The sequence below is a fragment of the Gopherus evgoodei genome, chromosome 11 (genome assembly GCF_007399415.2).
Source record: "Gopherus evgoodei ecotype Sinaloan lineage chromosome 11, rGopEvg1_v1.p, whole genome shotgun sequence".
NCBI classification, from domain to species: domain Eukaryota; kingdom Metazoa; phylum Chordata; order Testudines; family Testudinidae; genus Gopherus; species Gopherus evgoodei.
The window spans coordinates 1257864-1271233 of NC_044332.1; the positions used below are offsets into that span (position 1 = coordinate 1257864).

The 13370-nt window shown below is 40.6% G+C and overlaps 1 protein-coding gene across 4 annotated transcripts in view; it reads left to right on the plus strand.

Annotated features, from left to right (window-relative positions):
- The window catches only part of HDAC4 (histone deacetylase 4), a 450554-nt gene that overhangs the window by 275499 nt on the left and 161685 nt on the right, over nucleotides 1–13370 (plus strand). For all 4 annotated transcript variants that reach the window (XM_030579819.1, XM_030579818.1, XM_030579820.1 and 1 more), the window contains one exon: nucleotides 12973–13094. In XM_030579819.1, coding sequence (XP_030435679.1) covers nucleotides 12973–13094 — 122 coding nt within the window. The remainder of the gene's footprint in view (nucleotides 1–12972; nucleotides 13095–13370) is intronic.

The following is a 13370-nucleotide window of genomic DNA, read 5'->3' on the forward strand; positions in this document are numbered from 1 at the left end:
CCCACAGTTCCCCAGGGTGGCACCCCTGAGGCTGACACTGGGACACCCACACCAGACTACTCAGGCCATTGCCAGGTATCCTGCCGCTCATGGGGATCATGAAGAGGAAATGGGGGGCAAGGCGACGTCAGCCTGAGACATATCAACGCCTAGGGCATCTGGGCAAGACAAGGCAAAAGCCCCCTTCCATTGGGATCAGATTCTATTTAATTTAGGACAGTTAGACCGTGAGTTATAAAGTGTCAGACTGTAAATATGTAGTGTATGATTCAGTACATTCACAAAAGCAAGTAAACCAAAAATAACAGCCCCCACCCCACATGTGCTTTTAATTAACCAATAATTTCAAACCAGCCTTCCAGATCCTGAGATTCCAGAACTCATCTCAGGAATCCAGTTATGTTCACGTGATAGGAAAATACTGAATCATTTACAAAATGGCTAAAGTGTACTCCTTTAACTTACTCTAGCTGTAAGCTGCAAAAAAGTACCTTTATAGTTCTTTGATATGATATTGAATACTAGAGATTAGCATAAGGTCAGTCTTGTTAATTAGAATCAATTTATAAATTCTCTTATAAATCCATGACAAGATTTAAGTAATGTGTGGTTGTTTATCAGTTAGTAATGGGTGACTGGGACTACCTAGGAAGATGATAATTTAATAGAGCTAGTCAGGAAAAGTTAAATATTTTCTGTAATTGTTTTTCAGTTGAAAAACTTTGTGTTTTTTGGAAAAAATGTTTCAAATGAAGAATTGATTAGCACTAGTGCTTAACAAGTAGCCAGTGTTTGTGTGATACGTGTTGCTAAGTTGGTTCTTCTAGGTTTTAGTAAAGAAACCAACATTAAATGTATAGTTAAGCTTCATAGTGGAAGATCGGGGGAGGTCCCTGATGACTGGAAAAAGGCTAATGTAGTGCCCATCTTTAAAAAAAGGGAAGGAGGAGGATACAGGGAATTACAGGCCAGTTAGCCTCACCCAATCCCTGGAAAAATAATGGAGCAAGTCCTCAAGGAATCAATTCTGAAGCACTTAGAAGAGAGGAAAGTGATCAGGAACAATCAGCATGGATTCACCAAGGGCGTGTCATGCCTGGCTAACCTAATTGCCTTCTATGACGAGATAACTGGCTCTGTGGATGAGGGGAACGCAGTGGACGTGTTAGTCCTTGACTTTAGCAAAACTTTTGATACGGTCTCCCACAGTATTCTTGCCAGCAAGTTAAAGAAGTATGGGCTGTAAGGTAGATAGAAAGCTGGCTAGATTGTCAGGCTCCACAGGTAGTGATCAGTGGCAGCCGGTATCAAGTGGAGTGCCCCAAGGGTCGGTCCTGGGACCGGTTTTGTTCAGTATCTTCATTAATGATCTGCAGGATGGCGTGGACTGCACTCTCAGCAAATTTGCAGATGACACTAAACTGGGAGGAGTGATAGATATGCTGGAGGGTAGAGTTACCATACAAAGGGACCTAGATAAATTAGAGGATTGGGCCAAAAGAAATCTGATGTGGTTCAACAAGGACAAGTGCAGAGTCCTGTACTGAGAACAGAAGAATCTCATGCATTGCTGCAGACTAGGGACTGAATGGCTAGACAGCAGTTCTGCAGAAAAGGGCCAGGGGTTACAGTGATCAAGAAGCTGGATATGAGTCAATAATGTGCCCTTGTTGCCAAGAAGGCTAATGGCATTTTGGGCTGTATAACTAGGGGCATTCCGAGCAGATTTAGGGACGTGATCATTCCCCTCTATTTGACATTGGTGAGGCCTCATCTGGAGTACTGTGTCCAGTTTTGGACCCTGCACTACAAGGAGGATGTGGAAAAATTAGAGTCCAGTGGAGGGCAACAAAAATTATTAGAGGGCTGAAGCACATAATTTTTGAGGAGAGGCTGAGGGAATTGGGATTGTTTATCTGCAGAAGAGGAGAATGAGTTGGGATTTGATAGCTTTCAACTACCTGAAAGGGTTCCAAAGAGGATGGATCTAGACTGTTCTCAGTGGTAGCAGATGACAGAACAAGGAGTAATAGTCTCAAGTTGCAGTGGGGGAGGTTTAGGTTGGATATTAGGAAAAAAAATTTCACTAGGAGGGTGGTGAAGCACTGGAATGGGTTATCTAAGGAGGTGGTGGAATCTCCTTCCTTAGAGATTTTTAAGGTCAGGCTTGACAAAGCCCTAACTGGGATGATTTAGTTGGGAATTGGTCCTGCTTTGAGCAGGGGGTTGGACTAGATGACCTCCTGAGGTGACTTCTTGCCCTGATATTCAGTGATTGATTGGGAGCTGTTTGTTGTAAGTGGGATAGGAGAGAGCAGCAGTGTTACTCACTGTCTTTCTAGAAGAGGCTGGAAGCTAGTAGCAGCACTGATTATCCCCAGTAATCCAGCCTCTTAAAGGCAAAAGGGCTATCACATGGTTAAAAAAATTAATCGCAATTAATCACGAGATTAAAAAAAATTGTGATTTAATCAGTTTTATTCACTGTTAATAGAATACCATTTATTTAAATATTTTTACATGTTTCTACATTTTCAAATGTATTGATTTCAGTTACAACACAGAATATAAGGTATACAGTGCTCATTATATATTTTTTATTACAAATATTTGCAATGTAAAAAAGATAAAAGAAACTGTATTTTTCAGTTCACCTCATACAAGTACTGTAGTGCAATCTATTGTGAAAGTGAAACTTACAAATGGTGTGTGTTTTTGTTACATAACTGCACTCAAAAACAAAACAATGTAACACTTTAGAGTCTACTCCATCCTACTTCTTGTTCAGCTAATTGCCAAGACAGCCAAGTTTGTTTACATTTACGGGAGATAGTACTGCCCACTTCTTATTTACAGTTTCACCTGAAGGCGAGAACAGGTGTTCTCATGGCACTGTTGTAGCTGACGTTACAAGGTATTTACGTGCCAGGTATGCTAAACATTCGTATGCCCCTTCGTGCTTCAATCACCATTCCAGAGGAGATGCTTCCATGCTGATGACGGGCTCATGCAGGTAACGATCCAAAGCAGTGTGAACGGATGCAGGTTCAGTTTCATCATCTGAGTCAGATGCCACCAACAGAATAGGGATTTTCTTTTTTTGTAGTTCAGGTTCTGTAGTTTGTAAATGAGTGTTGCTGTTTTAAGACTTGTGATAGCGTATTACGCACCGCGTCCCTCTCAGATTTTGGAAGGCACTTCAGATTCTTAAACCTTGGGTTGAGTGCTGTAGCTACCCTAGAAATCTCATACTGGTACCTTATTTGCGTTTTGTCAGATCTGCAATGAAAGTGTTGTTAAATCGAATAACATATGCTCAATCGTCATTCAAGACTGCCATAACATGAAATATATGGCAGAATGGGTGTACAATCACAGAGCAGAAGACATACAATTCTCCCCCAAGAAGGTCAGTCATTTAATTAATGCATTATTTTTTTAATGAGTATTATGAGCATGGAAGTATTCTGTGTTGTAATTGAAATCAATATATTTGAAAATGTAAGAAGAAATCAAAATATTCATAATTTAAATTGTTCTATTGTTGAACATTGTGATTAAGCATCATTTTAATCGCAATTAATTTTTAATAGTTTTTGTTTTGCGTTAATTGTGATTAATTAACAGCCCTAGCAAATAAATGTTCATTCTTACTCGCAGGACGTTTTTTAAAAAGAGAGCCCTTTGTTGATGCCTCAGTCAGAAGGCTAACTTTTCAGTTTCCATTCTTTCGGAAGGGAAGCGGAAGACCTTTTAAATTAACAAATTACTGGCACGTGTATGTATACAATCACATAGGCTACCAAGTCACTTATTTAGATACTTAGGTATAGGCATACTCTTGACATGAAGTAATCAGTAGTAACTATGTGTAATACACAAAATTAATGCTAACAGAAAAGAAGTATGACATCTGTTCTGTGAACAGTCAAGCCAATTAAAGGGTAACAGATTCCAGAATAGACACAAAATTGACACATCTCCAGACAATCACTTACTTCATTCTCTTTAAGGTTTATTGGGATCCAGTATTTTAATACAGAAGGCATTGCTCTGAAAAGCAAATCTGTAAAAACGGCATTATGGGATTTCATGTCTGTGTGTCAGTAACTTCAATATCAAATGTGTGCAGTTTACAAGGGAATTTGTTTCCTTTGCTCTAGTTTCAAACTCCACCTAGGATATGAAATGCAAACGAGCTCCTCTTGCTTTTTTGCAATGTGTAATAAAGGTTGAATTCTGCTTCTAGTTGTGTGCATACCACCACTTGTTTCCAGATTGTCATGAGTGAACCCTGTGGAATCTTGTTGCCTTCAAAGGGATTTCAAATATGTTAGAATTTTGTTGATGCACAAGAAGAAATTGACTCCAGCTCTCCCTGTCAGCTTTGTGGCTCTGCAGGGCTAACTGGAATAAAAAGCTGTCACCATTTGTTATTTTGGTCACTAACATAAATAGATATGATTCTGAATACACACAGGCAAAACATCTGCTGATTGCGAAGGGCCCAGTTTTACACAGTGGCTTTTCAGAGTACAGCTATACACTAAAGCAGGGGTAGGCAACCTGTGGCACCGGTGCCGAAGGCAGCAAGCGAGCTGATTTTCAGTGACACTCACATTACCTGGGTCCTGGCCACAGGTCCGGGGGGTTCTGCATTTTACTTTAATTTTAAATGAAGCTTCTTAAACATTTTAAAACCCTTATTTACTTTACATACAACAATAGTTTAGTTATATATTATAGACTTATAGAAAGAGACCTTCTACAAATGTTAACATGTATTACTTTCACAAGAAACCTTAAATTAGAGTGACTAAATGAAGACTCGGCAGAGCACTTCTGAAAGATTGCTGTGTTGTACAGACAAAACTACACAGGATCTTTTCAGGGGGCAAGACAAAGATACCACATTTATTATGATAATAATTTGATTTATGACTAATAACTAATATCTTAATTCTTATACACACACATTATACCTCATACCTATACACACACATCCATCAGATGTTCTGCAGCTGCTGCATAGTTACCAGTCCTGAAGATAGCTTAAGTTCATAGCTTGATTTTGTAGCTTGGGTTCGTAGCTTGTGGCGGCTAACTGGCCAGGAAAGCTGGGCACAAGGACAAGCTGGATCTCTGTTGGGCAGGCACCCATGTCCTTCCATGTTGGCAGCAGAATGTTACCCAGAGTGTCTCATCTCACCCTTCTTTTTTATAGGCTTTTAGTTTGGATTCAAAGTCTATAGGTCTTGCTGTGTCACGCTGCCTCTGGGTTTGGATTGATCACCCATCAATTGCAGGTGTGACTTTCAGCCTTGAACCTGGCTTTGATCTTCCTTCTGTTGTTCTCTTCTTTTTAGGGTGGATGCTTCTTACTTTGTTTAGGACTGTTGTCTAGGTCTTCAGCTGTTGGTATTTGAACTTTATCTCATCAGGACAGGCTGGGGCTGGAGGTTGATTCCATCATCCATACATACCTCATTCACACATCTAAACTAAACTAATAAGATTACAGCAGGGTTTGCAAAAATGAAGATTGGAGGAAGCTTTTACAAAATGGAGTGAGTGTTTTAAAATGGGGTTTGAATTACAATATGGAACAGAAGTTACAGTGTAGGCAAGTGTAGTGTGGATGGTGAACAGAAGTTACATTAATAAATTAAAAACAATTTCATTTATCAGTTCTACAGCTGACCCCTGCACTAAAGGATCTATTAAATGAAGGAGAGAAGCTATCAGTTCTTCAAAGCTGTAACTCTCAATAATATTACTTAGTCAAGAGGTTCTTATGGAATACATATTTAGACTGAATTTACATGCAACCAATGTTTTCATGCCATTTTGTAAACTCTTTTACTTCCATATTTCACATTCATTCTCAACTATTTAAAAGTCCTTTCCGTACTATAATTGTCAGCTTGTGGTAATAAAGCATAACACAACTACTTTCAAAATTTGTCATGATATTGTTGCCCACTGTTTAACTTCTAAAACTAATTTGATAGTCATAATTCTGTAGGGGTCTAAACATGCTATAATGTTGGTTCAGCTGGTTTCATTGTAATGGGACAGGGCACTGTAGGCTTAGTGGCAGAACTGTTAAGTTTTCTGAGGGAGTTCTCAATCACCTTTCTTGTTGGAATTGAGTTGTGAGAGTGGCTGCTTCTCAAAAAAGGAAGAAAACATGGAAGTTTACTATGAATGCATCTGTGTTTAAGTTAATAAGTGAGTCTCTAGGTAGATGGACTTACGATGGCATTGATTGAGATTAATCAATTGTACACAGATGCATACATTCTGTGTATGCGTGAGATTCCATTACAGATACATGAACTGAATGTACATTCAAACATAAGTGCCATGTGTGTATCATACGTAAAGTTACTGTGCAAACCTGTGGGAAGTATCACAACAGTTCAAATAATATGTTTATGTATTTGGAGACATGCATGATCAGAAATGCTCATGAATTTACTTCACTGTGCAATTTTAGATGTTTCAAGGTGTGATCAGTTACCAGACTTCTGAAATTCTTGTAAGAGTGTGGATGTATATATTCCATAGTGCCATACCTAGGGCTGTCGCATCTTAGATCCCAGTCCTACAAACAGTTATGGTGTATAAATGTTTGGAGTATTCAGGACTTCCTTTGTTCCGTGATTGAGAAATCCAAAGCATATCTAAACTCATTTTTGGAGTTAGTGTACATTCTCTAACAAAGTGGTGAAAACAGTTTAACCTGACATGATTCTGTACTTTAAGCCACAATAAGGTAAACTGTTTTTTGTATGGACAAGAGCAAAGAGTGGTTTTCTACATAGTGTGTCCTGGTGGATTGAGGCTTCTTGGTAGTAAACTTCACTTTGGGGCATCTGGACTTCTTGTTTGTGAAATAAGTTTCTGTGCAAATTGTTTGCTGCATTGCTTAACTTATAAATTGCTAAAAGGATTTATTTTGTTAAATTCTCCAGACTATTAATATTGAAAATCTGGAGATTTCCAAAATTGTATCCTGGTCAGACTGCAAAATCAGCCTATAAATTTCACACAAATCAATTAGCAAACATGATACACATCAGATTCATCCAGCATACATGCAGAAGGCTTGGGGAAATAATTAATTGAATATCTTTAACAAATTTGGCATAATTTACACCCAACAGCCTTCTGAAACAAAACACAAAGCCAACAAAATAAAACAAATAAAAACAAAACTGTAAATTACCAGTTTTCGGGATTGATTCTGAAAGATATTGAACAATTTGGTTCCAACCTTGCAAAATACTCAAGTACTTTTCTCAGTCAAGGCCTAAGTATGTGCTTAAAGCAATCTCGAGGACACCAGCTATCCAGCACTGCTGCTGTTAGTAAAGTCTACAGATGGTGGCTAATGTTTTTCTTCTAATTTTACTGTCATATTTATTCTCCAGTTTGGGTTCCAGTTCAACAAAGAACCGTCGGTGGGAGAAGTGATAACTAACTCAGCCTTTGAGCAGAGTGCTTAAGCATATTCTTAACTTTAAGAATCTGAGTAGTCCCACGAAGTAAGACCCCAATTCAGCATAGTACTTAAGCATACGCTTAAAGTTGCACACCTGGTTAAAAACCTTGCTGAATTTAGGCTTTATTTTCTGGGACTATTCCCATGCTTAAAGATTTGCATGTGCTTAGTTGCCTTGCAATATCAGTGCCTGAGTTCTTAAATTTTCTCTTCAGTGTAGTTTCAGATGGATGTCTAGGAAAAAGGAAACTGGAACGATGCAAAAAGACATTAGAATATAAATAAGAAAAAGGACCGAGATTCTTCTTCGACTAGTGTCCATGTGGGTGTCTCACTTCAGGTATGCATGCACACTGTGCCTTTGATCAGATATTTTTGATAGCAGTGCCTGTTTGGCTCACGGATGCACCTTACACATCCTTGTGCCCCATACCGAGACTATATATGAATGCGAGCGTGAACCATTCTCAGTTTCTTCTCAATTGCCATCGGCCAGTTTAGTGTGTGCCCGTCCTCTCTCTAGAGTTAGAATAGCGTATAGTGTTAATTCATGAGTGGTTTGTGGGATACTTAATTGTATCTGGGATGCTGACTTTAAAGGATGCCTCTCCTGTAGAAAAGTGGGGCCCATCAGCGATGGGCATTCTCAGTGTATTTGTTACTCGGAAGACTCGCATATCCCCAACAAGTGCAAGATTTCCACTTCTTTTAAGGGAAGATTCTGTGAAAACAGAAATTAAGTATAGACTACTAATGATGAGCATACCTTAAAACCATCTTTGGACCTAGGTACAGAGAATCTTTCTGTTACAGGGACTCTATACCTCTGTAAGTGCTCTGTCTGTGTCAAGATCACTGTCACCAAGAGCTTCCATGATGAAAACTGCGGAGACCCCAGCCTCCTAACCTTCTCCATGAGGGAGGTACCTATAACCACTACTGCAGTACTGAGGGTTTCCCACTCAAAGACTAAGGAAGGAGATTAGAGGAGCACAGTAGAAACTTCCTTCTCAGAGGATTTGGTCACCAGAGACCTCAGGCCCCAAAAGGATTGCTAATGAGGCTCTGAGCACTTGGGATACAGTGAAGCATTTCAAGACTTCAGTGAAGTTCCATATTTCGGTGGTAAAGGGCATGGTACCGAAGACTGCTGTCAACAGAGCCCATGATAGTAAGAGTCTGGCATCATAGGAATCTGCGGTACCCTCTCTGCCATAATCAATGTCTCAGACGAAGACATCGAGAACAACCTTGGTGCCCATTCCAAAATCTGTTGTGCTCCTGGTACCACATGTTACCCTAAAAGATCTCCTGTTACCGAAAGAGTCAGTGTGTCCTCTCCTTGCAACATCTGGACATCTCTCCGTATTGAGATCTGCTTGGTCACTGACCACACATGTTGTAGTGAGACCTACCACTTCCCCAACTTCTACTATTCAGGAAGTAGGGTTGTCACCTTCTGTACAATATGTGGAAGAGTGTTCAGACTTAGCTTTTGGCTCAAAGTGCTCCAGTTTACTTGAGGAGATGTTATTCTCCTCTTCATATGCCAGGCAGGCAAGATACATGACCTCTGCTTGTTGATACTTGAGACAACCACTGATGGGTATCTTCCCCCATGCCTTCTAGTCCTTCTCATTAGCCTTATTGGGACCCATGGGCAGTGTACCACCAGCAGTTTTGAGGGGTCCCGATTCAGTTTCATAAGAAACATAAAAGCTCTTTCTCCAGTGCGGTCTACCTCTCCCCTCCACTCTGAATCAGCAGAGGAGACCTGTGAGCAGCAAGAGGTGAGGGCGGAAAAGGTCACTCCCTTACAAATATCTCTTCATCATCACCTGATGAGGCAGTAAAAGCAGCAAGGAGTCCTGTGGCACCTTATAGACTGACAGATGTATTGGAGCATGAGCTTTCACGAAAGCTCATGCTCCAATACGTCTGTTGGTCTATAAGGGGCCACAAGACTTTGCTGCTTTTACAGATCCAGACTAACACGGCTACCCCTCTGATACTTGATGAGGCAGTAATACCACCAGCACCACCACCACTAGCTGATGACTTTTGTCAGTTCCAGAACCTGTTGAAGTGGGTGGTGGATATTCTTCAGATTCTCCTGGAAGAGGTACAGATTCACATCACAAGCTTATGGACATATTGCGTACTTCTACTTCAGCATGAGTGGCACTGCTGATTAAGTACTTTTAGAGCTAGCCAAGACCCTCTGGCAAACTCCAAACTCCAGCAATGGCACCCCTACAGGCAAGTGTGCCAATAAAACATACTACATCCTGGTGATGAAATCCAAGGTTTTTTTCATACCAGCCACCAAATTCTCTGGTTGTAGATGCAGTTAATGAAAGGGGGAGATAGCATGCTCAAATATCTACTCCATATAACAAGGACCTGAAGCGTTTGGACCTTCTTGGTCATAAAAGCTACTCTTTGACAATGTTACAGTTCAGGATAGCAAATCGCCACACCCTGAGGTTGAAATATGACTGCCTGATCTATGAGAAGTTTAATGCTTTTATTGACTATTTACAGTAGGAACACTGAGGTCAGTTTAACTCCAAAGTAAAGGTCGGTCTGCTCTTGGTGAAGATGTCTGCATCAAGTGAAGCTTAAAAGACAACACTGCAGTCTGGTCTATTTCCACCACAGCAGTGATGAGACAAACTTTCTGGCTTCAGTTGTCTAGTTTCCTGTGGGAAATACAATTGGCTGTTGAGGACATTTAGTGGCCACAACATCTTTGCAGTCTCCACAGATTCATAGATTCATAGATTCCAGGGTCAGAAGGGACCAGGCTCACATCATACCCTAAAGGACTCAGAGTACACTTAGATCTTTGCACATAAACACACCTGCAAATAAAAGGAAATGTAGCACGTCTCAGTCGGCTCAAAGATCTTGTCCTGCTCAGTTTTTCCACCTTCCATAGACCATCTGAGCCCCACTGGCTAGGATTTTTCTAAAAAGAAGCCAGTGACTACATCAGCTGCTTCCTCCCAGCTATCAGCATCTTCCAAACACCAGTTCTGATGGTTTTGTGCAGAGTCTAAACCACCCAATAGTGAGAGTTCTTAGCTGTACCATTCCACCCATTTTCCTCAGTTTCAACACTTTATGTATACTAACATGCCTGGGAGACTAAAACATTAGACAGGTGAGTATGGGAAGCCATTAAATCTGGTTATATGATTGTTTGCCTCCATCCCATCCCATTTCCCCATCTCTCTTCAGGAAATCCTCTCATGATCAAAAGCAAGGATATATCCACTGCTTCTGGGCAATGCAGCATCTTGCATTTTTGGTAACACAGAACACCAGATTACATTGTTGATGTCTCCAAGGGTGGCACAGGACAGTTTGTGCCCAACACAAACAGTCTGAACAAACAGGTGTCCATAACCAGTTGGATCCTGCAATCACTCACCTGGTGGAAGGATCCTTTCAAGGTTTGTGCAGGAATCCCATTAATCCAGAATCATCTTATGGTCATGATAATATCAGACAATTCCCTCTTGGGAGGGTGAGCACATATGAGTCCTCACACAGCCCAAGGCAAAAGGTCAAAGCAAAACCAAGACTTGCATGTCAATCTGCTGGAGTTAAGGACTGTCAGAAATGTTTGCCTTCACTTTCTTCCCCTAATCAAAAACATTCAAGATCATCACAGACAACATAGGTTGTGTATATATCAGTAGTCAGGGTGGAGCGCATTCCCCCTCACTCTGCAAAGTGATAAAGCTTTGGAATTGGTGCATAGCTAGTGAGATGGCCATTTCAGTTTTTTATGTCCCACGTAGACAAAACACTTATGGCATACTACCTCAGCAGAATGTTTTCCCTAAATTACAAATGTGAATTGGACTCTTTAGTCTTTAAATAAATATTCCTAGCTGGGGGTTTCCAGATGTTGACTTTTTCATCACTGTAGCCAACACAAACTGCAGAATATTCTGTTCCAAAGGATAACTCAATCCAGAACCTCTAGGAGACACCTTTCCCATTACATGGACAAAGAATTTTATTTTATTTTATTTTATTTTTTTTGTGGTATGCATATCTACCAACTCCATTGCTTTTAAAGGCTCTTAGCAAGATCAAGTCAGACCAAGCCAGGGTCGCTTGGATTGCACCAGCCTGGCCAAGATAAGTTTGGTTTCCTTACCTCATCAGACTCTCCTCTCATCCTCTGTGGAGGCTCCTGATCAGTTCTTGACTGTTGAATCAGAATGCAGGTAGAAGACTTCTCCCCAGTCTGAACATTCTGCAACTCCAAGCATAGTTCCTCAATGTTTCTTGGGACTAGAAGCATCCCGTTCATCAGAAGTAAAACATGTGCTGTTAAATAACAGCAAGGACCCTACAAGACACACTTACTTTCAGAAATGGAGAAGGTATCATCTTTGGTGTAACTGCTGTCACCTGTCACCTATTCAGTTGTCTTTCCACAATCTTAGATTACCTGTTGGAATTGAAGACATCAGGTCTATACGAGTTCAATCGAGGTTCACTTAGCATCTATTCTCCTTTCAGTTTTCTTTCCTAAGCCACACCAGACTACACTGGAAGCCATCTTCCATATACTAGTTGTTAATAGGACATTAGCCTTTTACTTGGACAGAACCAGACCGTTTCAGAGCTTCCCTAGACTTTATTTCTATTGCAGATAGGTCTGGAGGATCCACTGTCTCCATGCAGAGACTGTCTAAGTAGATCTCTGGATGTATTATTACCTGGTATGGCTTGGCTGATGCTCAGCCTCCCCTGTGAGTTACTGCATGTTCTACTAGATTACAGTCATGGTATCTAGCCCTGCTCAAGAAAGTCCCAGTTGCTGAAAGCTGTAGTGTAGACCATGGTGCATGCAGTTCAGTAACATAGTTCTCTCCTTAGTGCTGGACTCTGTTCTGAATCGCCCATCTTCTTTAAAGGGGTTACTATTCAGAAGTCACCTGAAATGGAGCACCTGCAGGGACACTACTCGAAGAAGGAGAGGTTACTCACCTTGTGCAGTAACTGGAGTTCTTCCGGATGTGTCCCCCTATAGGTGTTCCTCTAGCTGCACTCCTTCCCCTCTGACTCAGAGTTTTTCTGTGGGAAGAAATTCAGGGTGGTTCACCCATACAGCCCTTTATAGCCTCGTTGCAGGGCATGAGGATGTGTAGGGCACTGCTACCAGAAATCTTTGAGCAAAGGCAGAGGTGCACGCCTGAAGTTGAGCACCTACAGGGGGACATGTCTCAAAGAACTCTAGTTACTTCAGAAGTTGAATAACCTTCTTTTCCTCTGACCGCATTGTCCAGGGTTAACTCTCATTGTCAGTAATGGGCATTCTCTGCTTTGAATGTCAGTACAGGATCATTTAATATAAACAGAGAAGATAGTATAGATTAATCTTCTCTTACACATAACTTTTGTAAAGTTTCCACTTTCTCTTTCTACTCCTTCCTATATAGGAAAACTCAGCACAGTTCTCTTGACCAGAGTTCTCCCCCCCAAAGTGGAATATCGGGCACCTACAATCACCCTGTCCTGGGGATGTACGATTCCAAAGATGACTTTCCACTCCGAAAAACAGGTAAATCCAATATTAATGTTCTGTCTTGCATCCTAAATATCTTTACTGTGGCAGTCTGTCCTTTTGTAAAAGGAGTAAATGTTAACTAAAATCATGGGTGATGGTTTTTAACGTGTAATCCTTCTTTTTTTTTTAACACCTCTACCTCTGTAGACTGTAGAATTAATGAAAGTGTTAGAATTTGAGTTATGTTTAGTTTGACCAGGCAGAAATTTTTTATTAAGAATTATAAAAACTTCACATGGAAGCATAATTTACGTGAAATTTGTGAGTTTG